This window comes from Ursus americanus, chromosome 5 (genome assembly GCF_024610735.1).
Source record: "Ursus americanus isolate L20-20 chromosome 5, mUrsAme1.1.p, whole genome shotgun sequence".
Classification (NCBI taxonomy): domain Eukaryota; kingdom Metazoa; phylum Chordata; class Mammalia; order Carnivora; family Ursidae; genus Ursus; species Ursus americanus.
In genome coordinates, this window is record NC_142131.1 from 28796680 (window position 1) to 28810377 (window position 13698).

At 31.7% G+C, this 13698-nt stretch overlaps 1 protein-coding gene across 5 annotated transcripts in view; it reads left to right on the top strand.

Moving 5' to 3' along the window:
- AP3B1 (adaptor related protein complex 3 subunit beta 1) overlaps positions 1–13698 on the top strand; it is a 248717-nt gene that overhangs the window by 58751 nt on the left and 176268 nt on the right. For all 5 annotated transcript variants that reach the window (XM_045796415.2, XM_045796418.2, XM_045796416.2 and 2 more), the window contains exons 6-7: positions 2908–2974; positions 11396–11578. In XM_045796415.2, coding sequence (XP_045652371.1) covers positions 2908–2974; positions 11396–11578 — 250 coding nt within the window. The remainder of the gene's footprint in view (positions 1–2907; positions 2975–11395; positions 11579–13698) is intronic.

Genomic DNA, 13698 nt, shown 5'->3' on the forward strand with positions numbered 1-13698 from the left:
GGCTCGATCCCAGAACGCTGGGATCACGCCCTGAGTGGAAGGCAGACGCTTAACGACTGCGCCACCCAGGCGCCCCCCGACAAACATTCTTTAGACATCTTTAACTTTATTTTGGTTATAGAGACCCTATGCTGGTTTTTACTTGTGAGCCTATTAGGGCCTGTGATAATTTTACAGATAACTTTTATAACTTAAATTTTATAACTTAAAAATGAATGGAATTTGAATTCTCATTTATGTAGTATATCTCTCATGTACATACACGTATATTGTTAGAAAATTAAGATTTTTTACTGTTTATTGTAGGGTAGAGTCTTAAGTGTATTATCCTCTTAATTCACTGTGTTCTTTTTTTAAATTTCTTAAATATTTTTTATTCTGTTTTTTATTTCAATTCAATTATTTATTTTATTTTTTTTTAAGATTTTATTTATTTATTTGACAGAGAGAGATAGCCAGCGAGAGAGGGAACACAAGCAGGGGGAGTGGGAGAGGAAGAAGCAGGCTCCCAGCGAGAAGCCTCATGTGGGGCTTGATCCCAGAACTCTGGGATCACGCTTTGAGCCGAAGGCAGACGCTTAATGACTGCGCTACCCGGGCGCCCCTCAATTCAATTGTTTAACATATAGCGTATTATTATTTTCAGATGTAGAGGTCAGTGATTCGTCAGTCTTACATAATACCCAATGCTCATCATTACATCATGTGTCCTTAATGTCCATCACCCAGTAACCCCATCTCTCCACCCCCTCCCTTCCAGCAACCCTCAGTTTATTTCCTGTGATTAAGAGTCTCTTATGGTTTGTCTCCCTCTCTGGTTTCATTTTATTTTTCCTTCTCTTCCCCTATGATCCTCTGTTTTTTTTCTTAAGTTCCACATATGAGTAAAATCAAATGATAATTCTCTTTCTCTGATTGACTTACTTCGCTTAGCATGATACCCTCTGGTTCCATCCACATCGTTAGAAATGTCAATATTTCATTTTTTGATGGCTGAGTAGTATTCCATTGTGTGTGTGTGTGTGTGTGTGTATATATATATATACACCACATCTTCTTTATCCATTCATCTATCGATGGACATCTGGGCTCTTTCCAAGGTTTGGATGTTGTGGACATTGCTGCTATGAACATTGGGGTGCAGGTGTCCCTTCGGATCACTACATTTGTATCTTTGGGGTAAATACCTATCAGTGCACTTTGTTCTCCTTTATTTCATCTTTGGCCCTGATGTTCCCTTCCTTGTCTGATTCTTTTATAGATCTATTTTATCGAATTTTAAAATGCTGATTTTGAAATGCAGCATGATACTGTATTTATGTGATATTTATTAAAATATCATACAATGCCTTAATCCTTGTGGAAAACATATTGCCTAAATGAAAGAGTTATTATCTATAATAATTTGGTATTATTTTCTGTTACCATTGATTCCACAAGCTTTTGTCAAGATCATTTTGTGTTTTGGTGTTGGGTTATATGTGTAAGATGTGTGAAAATGGTAGAGGATGTATTACCACATATTTGAGGGGAAAAAAAATCAAACCAATGACAAATAATTAAAGGCAATCTATCATTAAATAAGATATTAGCATATGATATATATGTATATAGAAAGGCATACTAACCATGACTTTGATAGGCTATGGCTCAGAGATTATCATGTAGGGCTTCAAAATGTAAAGATTTGTAATGAAGTGGGATTAGTTAGGAAAGACTGCTTGAAGAAGGGAGACTGGACCTAGAATTTGAAAGAATTACAACGTTTGTTCAGATAATTATAATAGTTAGCAATAAACTTATATAAGTGTGTAAAAAGTAAAAATTCATTTTCTTAGGTTAACTGTCAGACAAAGTTATATCACACTTATCACTATCTCTTCTTGCTTATATACTTGCAGAATAGGATCCAAGCTCACTGTGACAGATAGAAGTCCATCACTGGACCCCATTTTACCTCCCCAGCCCCAACCCTTATTCTCCTTGCCTGGAATTTATCGTCTAATAGCTCAGTACTGCCTGTTAGTACTCTACATAAAATGTTTTTAAATTGTAACCATTTGTTTAGTCTTGACCTAGAGAATTTTCTCCTTTTTTCAGTTAAAGCCAAATTGTTAAGATTCATCGGAGATGTCACTTCCTGTAAGAAACCCTCCATAGTCCTTCATCCTCCATTGGTGCTCATTTTATTCCTGTTATCCCTTATACATATTTCTGTTATATGGAATGATTATGTTTAGGGCTTTCTTTACTAGACTGTCTTATTTGTCTTTGTATAATTATTCTTCAGCTTCACAGTAAATGGACAACAGTTGAATTCCATGTTAGGAAGAAATTATATTGTTATCAATATTTTAGTGCTTAGAGCCTCTAATAGGATGCATTTCTTACTTCTGTATATATGTAAGCCTTTGCTCAAATTTTTTGGGTTTTAGATGGCAGGTTTGGTAATGCATGTCTCTATTACTGAACTGAAATGATAGAAGATTCTTACTTGGGAATTCGCTAGTTGTTTTTGACCATTATGTATCCCTAGTCAAAAATCGTTGTTCTGTTACTTTTTTCCCTCAGTTAAAAAAAGAATTCATTATTTATCTACTTATAATTACTTTTTTAAGATTTTCCAACTATTTTTTGGAAGTGAAGTTGATATTTGAATGCTTTCTTAATGGAATTAGTGTCTGGGTGTAATTAATATGAGCAACTTTAAAAAGAAAGATAGGACACATTTGGGAGAAAAAACATCCCATTTTATTTCAGATTTGTTTTGTTTCCATCTTTACATAATTCTTGCTCTCCCTCCCCCCTAAAATTTTTTTTTTAATATTCTTGAAATCATTAGCTTCATTTAAAATTTGAGTTAAAGGGAAAACATTTAATGTATGTTCTTTTCTTTTTATGTTTTAGCCTTGATCCAGAGCAGAAGGAAATGTTAATTGAAGTAATTGAAAAACTTCTAAAGGATAAAAGCACAGTAAGTGATAACCTTTTTATGTCAAAGTAAAATTGTGTTTTATTTACATAGTATCATTTTGCCATTGTATATGTGGTGTAATTATTTTTATTGATTTTGAAGTGGTATAAATATTAATGGAGTTCATTAAAATCCTTGAAGAATAAAAATGTGTTTATAAAGAGAAATGTTGTATTTAGAATTTTAGCTTGTTACGTGTTTCTTCATCTGGAATCAGAAGAACAAATTGGGGGGAAAATCCTTTCTTTAATCTGTGGCTAAATTTTTGACTGCTTTGCATGCAAAAGTTTTTATTTCAAGCAATGATTTATTAGAATTTTTAAAGGCTGAATCACGTGGGAACAAGTAGTTGTTTTAAAATAAAGTATCAGTAAGTATTAAAGCAATATTAAAAAATTAGAGGAGTATTATAAATGTGTTTTTTAAAAAAATATTCTAAAACATTTTTTTATTTGTAGGACTGTTTTATTGCTGGTAAGAGTGATCTTACTGGCTAATATGAGTCATCTTTTGTGAATGTACTTAATCTCCTCCCCCTCCCTTCCCCACTCCCATTCTTTTTGTATTGTGATAATGAGATCTAGGAATAGTGATGACCCACGGGATCTGCCTATTTTGTCTGATAGAAGTACAGCTATTTTGCCTTCTTATGGTTGCTCTTTACATGATATATCTCTTTGCTTTTACTCTCAGCCTGTTGGTAGTTTTGAATCCAATGTGTATCTCCTGTAGACAGCATATAGTTGGATATTGTTTTCTAATCCACTGTGACAATATGTGGCTTTTGATTAGATTGTTTAATCCATTTACATTTAATGTTATTGAATAGTTGGATTTATAGCTGCTCTTTACTTTTCTGTCTCACGTCTTTTTTGTCCCTCTTTCCTCCTTTACTGCTTTCTATTTACATTAAGCGAATACGTTCTTTTGAACAGTTTACTTCCTTTAATGAGTTTTTCACTAAGTACTTTTTTCCCCACTATGTACTTTGAAAATATTATATTATACATGAAATTATTGTTGGGGATTTCATTCCTAAGCCATTCAGCAAATTTAGTCTATAATGTAGCAGAAATCGTCATTGTATTTCCTCTATAGTGCTTGATATAATGTAGGAGGTAAGTAAATAAGGATTTGCCCAATAAATTAAGGCAGAAAAGAAATTTGATTTCTTTTTGTCTTCTGTATGGTATACTTGTTATCTGCTTCTAGGACCCAGATGTGGCATCAGTATTATTGGTATTATAATTAACTTGATTTTAGTAATAATACAAAAACATTTAGTTTTTTTGACGTGCAAGACATTTGCCAAGGACTGTGGAGAATATAGTAAGATCTATAAGAAACAGATACTTTATTTTAATGTAGTTTACCACGATTTCTGTTACATTATAGACTAAAAGAAATTTGTTGCATGGCTCAGGAACGAAATCTCCATTTATAATGTGTGCTCTTCCTAAAAAGATTAGTCACAGGTGAAAATTACAATCTTTGTAATAAGACAGAATTGGGTTTCTGTCTGAACTTCTACCCCTTGGTAGCTATATATGAAGCCTTCATAAGTTGCAGTTTCCAAATTTGTATACCTTGTAATTTTTAATCTATAAAGTTTTATTTGTTGTGAAGGGCTGTTGTATATATAACCCTGATCATAGCACCTGACACCATAAAAGGGGGTTAATACATATTCCAAATAAGAAATAAATGACTGAAAAAAGAATGTAAAGGATAATTTCTTTGTAAATTTGCAACAGTTGGTTATTAATTTCTGACCATTTATTTCCAAAGTACAGTAGAAAACATTGAGTACTTGTTCATAGTAGGTATATAATATTTGTCAAATGATTGTGGAATTAATTTGGTGATAGTAATTAGGTTATAGTAATTCGATGTTTACTACCATTTTTTTAGTCATAGTAATTAGTAATTACTGTTTTTTTTTTTTTTTGGTGATAGTAAATTAGCTGTTTATTATCATTTTTAACACTTCGCTTCCCAAATGGTATATGTCATATTCAGTGTTCGCAGGTAGATTTTAGGGGAGCTTTGATGATCTGTCACTTATGAGGGACTCCTTTTTCCTGAAGTGTTACATGTTTATATGTTTTTTTTTTACTCAAAAGACATGTATCTCTGTCTTTCTATCTGTGTTAAGTGGCAGTAGTTTACACTGATGCCTCTAATTCCAGTACAATAGTACAGGGTTCCTTCTAGCCTCCTACCTTTTCAGCTTCTTTCTCCAACATTAAAAAATGTGGCTCTCATTATCCTCAATACATTTACTTACTTATTCAGTCTCAAGATGAAGAGCAAGTGTTTCAAAATTGCTAGCATGTACCTTTGTGGGGAGTGGTGAGAGGGGGATTGCTAATTGAATTAAATATTGGTTTAGAGTTATATTAATATGTAGTCTGACTTCTTTGATGTTACTGTAAATTGAAATTGCTTCATCCTTATATTGTTGAACTTGTTATATTGGTATATCAAGAAGCTCTTGATTTTCTGTATGGTAATTTTATATCTTGCTTCCTTACCAAGTTCTTTTGTCTGATTTAGTTATATCATTCATTCTCCATTGTTTATTCTAGAAAATATATCACCTGCCAATAGAGTGATTTTACTTCTTCTTTTCCAATTCTTATGACTAACTAATTTCTCTTGTGTAATTACATACTTGTGTACTAGTAGTGGTGGAGATGGTGAGCATACTTGTCTTGTTTTAATCTAAAGGAAGTGCATGTAATGTGTCTGCATTAAGTAAGATACTGACCCTGATGATTTTCTGTCTTTGAAATGTGATAGTTTTAAATGGTGTCTCAGGGTTACTTGATGTGGGTCAGTTTTTTCTTGGTATTCAGTGAACGTTTTAAAAATGTAGATTCAGAACTTACATTATTTCTGGCAAAGTGTTTTGTTTTTTTTTTTTAAGATTATGGTTTTAAACATTAATTCTGTTCAGTTACTTTTATTTCTTTAGGGACTTCAATTTTATGTAGGTTGGATCTTCTTTGCCTGTCTTACATTTCAACCACTGTCTCTCTAAACTTTTTACTTCTTTCTTTACCTCATTTCTGTTCACTTGGTTCTTTTTCTGCTTTTCTTTAATTTCCCCTTACTAAATGTTCATTCAGCTGTTTTCTTGCAAGGACATCTTGCAACTTAATCATCATGTGTGATTATTTTATTCCCCTCTCGGTTTCTTTCCTGGTTTCATCAGGTTCTGTTTCATTTCTTTCTGATGTCTTTTGTTTATTTCTGTTGTCTTTTATGAATTTCTGATTCATACTCATTTTTCTGATTCTCAGATGCTTCTTTGAGGGTGCTTACTTCAATTTGGAGTGTTGTGTTGGATAGTTTTCTTTTGCTTCATCATTTTTTTGTGGGTACTTTTCTTCGGTTGAATTGTTTTGATTTTCACTTTCTGTTTTCAATACGTGTAGATTACTTACATCTTTACACTTATTTGGACAGGGCTAGTGGTTTGAGTTTGAGGTAGCGTGCAGAATTCTTTGTATAAGAACACCCTTTCTGTCAGAATAGCAAAGTATGCTTTTCTGTTAGTTGGCTTTTTTGAGGGAGAGCATCCATAGGAAGTGGTGTGTGTCCTAAAGTTATTTATATTTATTTATTTATTGTTGTTCCTTCAGGATCCTAAATTTCCTCCTCTTATTCTTTTTTCTGTCACCTTATAGTTTCTAAGGGACTCCTTTTCCTCTACCTCATTTTTTAACTGTTATCTTCTTGAAAATTTTCTTTTCCAAGGTAGTCTCATTGAATACTTCCTCCACCTCCTACCCTCTTGAAATTTCTTCTTTGTAGTCTGCTGGACCCCCCAGGAATCTTATGCAGTATTACACTTTAGAGCACTCTTTTTCTTTCTCCTATTGATTTTAGTGCCCTCTTTTGCTTTCCACCAACTCCTAATGGCTTTGTTATGGGCAGTTTTTTCCGGACTGCCATAGGTCTTTGTGAAGTTTTATGATATAAGCTTGAGAGATAACTCTCTACTTACATGTAGTTTGAAGTTTGGAGTTTCTCTGTTTTTTAGTTATGCTTAGGACATAGGTTTTCATCTTTGATTTTTCTGGGTTTGGTTTGGGAGATTCAGATTTACCCAGGTATTGTAACTTGCCTACCCATTATTTAAATTAATTATAAGAACATTTTGTGATAATTTTTTTCCTTTGTATGATTATAATCTTGTAGAAAGGTTTATTCTGACATTTATGCATATATTTACGGATCTTGTTTTTATTATTACTTTGTCTCTTGTAGTTCTTTATTGAAGGAAGACAGGTGTATTTCCTTCCTCCCCAAAATTAATAATGTCAGTATTGACATTTAAAACAGTAAGAATCAGGGCACCTGCGTGGCTCAGTAGGTTAAGCATCTACTTTCGGCTCAGGTCATGATCTCAGGGTGCTGGGATCGAACTCCACGTCAGCTCCCTGCTCAGTGAGGAGTCTGCTTCTCCGTCTCCCTCTGCCCCTCCCACCTGCTCATGCTCGCTCTGTCTCTGTCTCTCTCAAATAAATAAATAAAATAAAAATGAAACAGTAAGAATCCCGAATCATTTTTGTTTAAAAATTTCCCAGTTAACTGTGCACATCTCATTTACTTCCACATTTTGAAAAGGAATTTATTTGTTATCAGCAGGAGCTTTTTGGGATCACTGTCATGATTTTAACATTGCTATTGCTGCTGATAAATACAAATTTGAAAGATGTTAATGTATTTAAAATTTTTCTTCACTTAACATTTTGACTTTGAGATACATGTTCTGTTGCTTCTTTTAGCCTAAAGAGAAGACTTTCTGACAGTTAAGATCTCAAAGACAGTGAATTCTATAATTCTCATTTTAAGGAAAGTTGGAAATATAAACATATTAGAATAGAATGCTTTGTCCATTTTACTAGAGTAAGATCAATATTTGTCATAAAAATAGTCCTTTTCTAAAAATACGTCCTGTAGGGTTGAGAGATATTGTTATGGTAAGATAACTGGAAGAGCATTTTAGGGCTACTTAGGTAACTGTTGTTTAAAGGTTATCTATAAATTTTGAAAGGCACCCCACAACTATAGTCAGTAAAATTAAAAGGGAGTATTTTATTAATGTTCCATTATCCCCAATCAGCTGTTACAACTTTTCTTTATATAATTTCTTCATTGTATATTCCTGGATTTACCGGTAACCTCTTATATTCCCTATTTAGCATATTCTAAACACACCTTTTCTGATGTTCAGTTACAAATTTATTTTTAAAATTTATAATGCTTTCTCTGGTTTGTCTTTAAGAGGTAGAAATCCATATTTGTTGAGCACTGTAAGCATAGCAGTGGACAGTCTTATTTAGAACACCTCAAAAACAAGGTGGTATTTATTTCCTATTTCTTTCAGGTTAATTTTAAAGAAATCCTTTGGATAGCTTTAGCTTTCTAATAGAAAACAGAGTTTCTTACGAAAACAGATTAGGTCAATGCTTACTGAAAAACTCAGTTGTTTATATATTTTTTATGACAAAGTTTCTCCTTAATTTAGCTACAAAACGATGTTTAATGAATATATTGGTAGTTATAACTAAACTATGGGGGTAAGACACCGTTTTATAAGTTATTGACTTAATGTTGGTAAAAGCTTCACTGTTGTGAAAAAAACCCCATATCTCTGATTTTGTGCAGATGTTTTATTGTGATAGATCTATTATCCAGCTATTAGAAGATAAATGACTGATCTTTCCCGTTTTCCATGCCTCAAGAAAATTGAAATAAGAAGGGGAATATCATTTGGGCTGTATGATTAGGGCAGGTTGGATGGCCATTAATTTAAAAGAAGAAAATCTTGGTAGCATTGGCCAACTTATACCATATTATCAATCAAACCTTGATGCACTTCTTGTGATGACCCAGCACTCTCAGGTTTTTGCAACGTTAATTAGAATTCATGACAAAATAGATGCAAGGAAACGTTTTGTACCCTTCATAATTTTATAGAAAATTTATTGTTATTAGAGGAACCATTTGCTTAGTGTGATTTTTTTCATTACCAGCTTGTCAACTAGCATAGATAATCTGGAGAAAATATGAACTCCATAGATGGGGTGTCACTTTTGTTGATGGTTCATGTAGTTTACCTTGGAGCACAGCTAATGGCTGAAGTTCATAGCAACAGCACAGAAAAACGTGGCAACCAAGGGAAGATAAATGAACCATGTTTATAGCTTTAATATAAAAAATACATAAATGGAAAACTGCATTTGAATTTGATGAGCTCATTGCTAGTTTTGTTGGAGTGATTTATTTTTCCCCTTATATAAAAAGCTACTATTGACACAGTGAGATGGAAATTAACTGTCTGTTTTTGGGAAACCAATATTTTTGGTTTTGAAATCTGAGTAGATCATTTTATTTTAATTCTGGAAGTTTTATAGAATATCGAACGTTTAATAGACCAAAATTATCAGTTCTGGCGTTATTTAACCTTGGGTCAGTTCGTTAAATCCATACAATGAAATACCTAAAATGGTCAGTTTTATTTTGTAAGGGTACTTTATTTTATATTCTGATTATTTTTGTGTTTCCTTAAACTTTATTTGTACTTAAGTATTTTCTTTTTTTCATGTTATCGGTTAGTACTTTAGAATTATGTTGTACCTATAGCACTCAGTTTAATAAATTTAATAACATTTGGTAGCTGATTTTTCTTTTAATTGGTGTCTCTATTAAACACTTGGAAAAAATCTAGGCTTAGGCAAAATACTTGATTTTACATAGTATTTCTTAAATTGAAACTTTGTTGAACTGCTATTTCAGTTTCATGGACTGTTTTATTCCAAGTGGTATTATTTAGTTTTGTACTTTAAGTATCCTTTATCAATACATATGTATATCTTCTGTTACTGTAAGAATGGCCTATATATAAAATATATCTATGGATAGACAGATTTCACAAATACTAAGTTATTCTATAGTTTGATGTCATAAACTTTAGTTGTTTGAAGAGATTTTTAAATTATACTAAATCTGTTTAGAAATATGATTATCACAGAATATAATTTTCAGAGAGTGATTTGTGCAGAAGATATCAAAGTGTGGAGATGAAGACATAAACTTCACTTCCTTTCCATATCAATAGCAAATAGGAAATTATACGTATAATACATTTTTTATTTAGTTCACACAAATAATCAATTCTTTGCTTTTTCGATTGAAGTGCATTCATGCTGGGACCAGCAGGCACCAGTACATGGGCAGGGCTGGAGTCAATAAATGCGGCTTCACGTTTATACTGATTGGTAATTCATAAAATCCCCACAGGACTAGAAACTTGTTTAGCATAATAGCAAGTCTATATTCTGAGCTGTTTTCTTTCAATTGTATTGTTGGTTGCATATTAATAAACTAAATGTCAGCCAAGTAGAGGGACAAACACTAAAAATACAAATATTATTGTATCTAATATTTTTCAGAAAGTACCATTTCAATAAGTTACATTTCTATTTAATTGCTTATTTTAAGTCATTGGGGAAATTTTAGACACTAAAATGAAGATCCCTAGTGTTTAGAAAGAATATGATATTAATTTATTTTTTCAACAGTATTATATTGTTGGCTAACTGCATATATATCAGTGGTACATATATAGAAGTATTTGTGTATTATGTATTCTGCTTAGCTTGTATCTTTATACCAAAGATATCTTAATTTCACCGCTTTGCCCAAGTATGACAATTACAAAAACAGCATTTATGGTTCATTAATTGGTCTTGGAGAGAGCTGACTTGTGTTGGTAATACATTATTTCATCTTGTATACATTGTTACATAGGTTATAATAACGCACTAAAATTTTACGTGTGTTTTCTTTGTAAATGAAATATTGGTAAAAATTAACAGGTGGATTAAAATGTTGAAGAGTTGAAAGTATTTTGTACCAGAAACACTTAAGAGTTCCTCACACACTTTAAAATAAATTCATTGTCTTTCTCATTTTAAAATGACCTGATATGGTCTTTGTTATTGTCTTGATTGTTTTTCTGAATGTTGTTATATACTAAATAATGAATCTTTTGATTGGAACTTAGGTTAGCTTTAAAAATGAAAAATGTGTATGACAAATATGTTGAATCTATGAACAATTTATTAAAATTTAACTTGACAAAAAATTGTGGGAATTTCTAACACTAACACTTCTAATTGTAATATTTCAGGAAGGTACTAGCTTTTCAGACATGTTAGAGCAATGATTCTTTAAGGGAGTGACACTTAAAATTTATTATTTATACATGAACAATCATTTTTTAAATCAAATAACTGAATACTTTAAATATTGTCGTAACATTGAATGTATCTCTGTAATGCTTGAGTAGAATCTTTGATGGAGGGAAAATGTTTTTTAATGAGTTACTATTTCTTCCTTTTCTAGCTGGTAGCTGGCAGTGTTGTGATGGCTTTTGAAGAAGTATGCCCGGATAGAATAGATCTGATTCACAAGAATTACCGCAAGCTCTGTAATTTACTAGTTGATGTAGAAGAGTGGGGACAGGTTGTCATAATCCACATGCTAACTCGATATGCTCGTACACAATTTGTCAGTCCTTGGAAGGAGGTAAGTGTTGAACGGATTTCCATTTATAAAGTATACTAAGAAAATGGATGAGCTTTTAAAAATGTGTATAGTTGTAAAATACAGAGATCTGCATATTTGTGGAGGACTCCTTTTTTTCATGTTCTTTTGGAAAGCAAGAAACAAAAATCAAGGATGATTTTTCATTATTTTGGCACTGATTGATATATGCTTAATGACATAGTTTATAAACTTTTAGTTTGTTACTTGGCAAGAGGCCCTTCTTAGGAGCAGAGTCTGCCTGGCACAGTGTTTGCAGTGATATTGCCAAATCATAGATTTTTTTTGAAATTAGTTGCTTTCTTTAAGTCTCAACTGTTTGAATGACTCACTTGTGCAAGTGGGTAATGTGATTCTAGCACATGTGAATTTATACCTAAGAGAATTTCTTGCTTTTGTAGGTAAATATTGCTGAACTTTTAAACTACCTTCTCCTAGTTCTGTATTTTAAAATGTTTGTTTTCCTATTTTTCACTTAAGCTGATAGAATTTTTGTAAAATTTATAATTAAATAAACGTGAAAATGAAGTTGTTTTCTTAGTGCATATTAACATTAGAGGCATACTTAATACCTTCTTTTTACTTAATTGATAGTTGAGGAAATTTTATTACATAGTTTGAAATATAGATCTTTTTGTGTATATATTTAATATTTAAGTGTAAGTTTTAAACTCATTTAAAAAAAAATTAAATATTACAAGAATAGCACATTCATTCTAATCTTGTGATACTTCTTTTTTGTCTTTTTAAAAAGTAGGTGGGGGGTGGGAAGATAGGCAAAATGTGTGAAGTGGAGTGGGAGATAATAGGCTTCCAGTTATGGAACGAATAAATCATGGAGATGAAAGGAACTGCTTAGGGAATATATTCAGTGATACTGTAAAAGTACTGCATGGTGATGGTAGTACACTTGTGGTGAGCACAGCATAATGTATAGAGTTGTCAGATCACCATGTTGTATACCTGAAACTAATGTAACGTGTGTCAACTTATATTTCAATTAAAAAGGAAAAAGTAGTATTATAGACTTTTAAAATCAACTGCGTATAAAGTAAAAGACCAGAAAGACCCCAATTATAACAGTTTGTATACAAACTTATGCATACCTACACTTTTGTTGGCTCAGTACATTTGAGTGCTCAGTTCATTTCACTTTTGTTAATTAGAAATAAAGAGAGAGGAAAATATATAAAATGGATGAATGTTCATAATATGTATTTTAGATGACATGTTAAGCTTTCAGATGTTTAAGCGGTTTAAATGTTTGAAATATTCATCGATGCTTTTTACAGTAATTTAGTATTGTTAGTATTAAAAAGTATTTTTAATTTTTAAAAGGTATATCTTTATCCATAGGCTATTTGTAATACCTACTCCATCTTAATTTTAGTATTAAGAAAGTGTTATGGTTGTTTAAAATTGAAATCTGTTTTGAATTATTAAAATATAAAAATCTCATGCTATATGACACTTAAATTGATGATTGCTTTTTTTTTTTATAAAGTTTATTTGTCACTGAACAAAGTAAACTCTTGAAGGCACTTTTGCTGGATTATGCAACAACATGCCTATGTTGCAAATGTCTTGGCCCTTTGATGTAAATGATAACTTTGACAAGAGATTTTTGCTACTAGTAATAGTTGTTTGATTTTGGCCAGTTCTTTTCCAGAGTGCTGTTCAGATACATTTTTTTCCTGTTAGAAGGTTATAAAGTAATTTTGCCTTATCTAACCACTGTCACTATTTAATAAGATTTAAAATTTTACTTTCCTATCACCATCAAATCATTTTCAGTATCTCTATACAAATAATCCTTTGCTTTGTTATTGTGTAGAAATTGGAGTTAAAATACATCTTTCCTTGCCATATCTCCTAAAAATATGTAAGAGACTTTAAAATCTGTGTTTATAGTTTGTCTATTTATTTGTGTTTCTGTTCCTTGAATTTTATTTTTATCTTACTTTGGATAAAATTCATGTTGAGAGCTATTTGCAAATCAAGGAAGGTAAATGTTGTACTACCATATATAGTTACTCTTTTGACAGGTAATTTAAAAAGTTGGGTCTATATGCATGTATTCCATGTGTTTTCACGTGTGGATT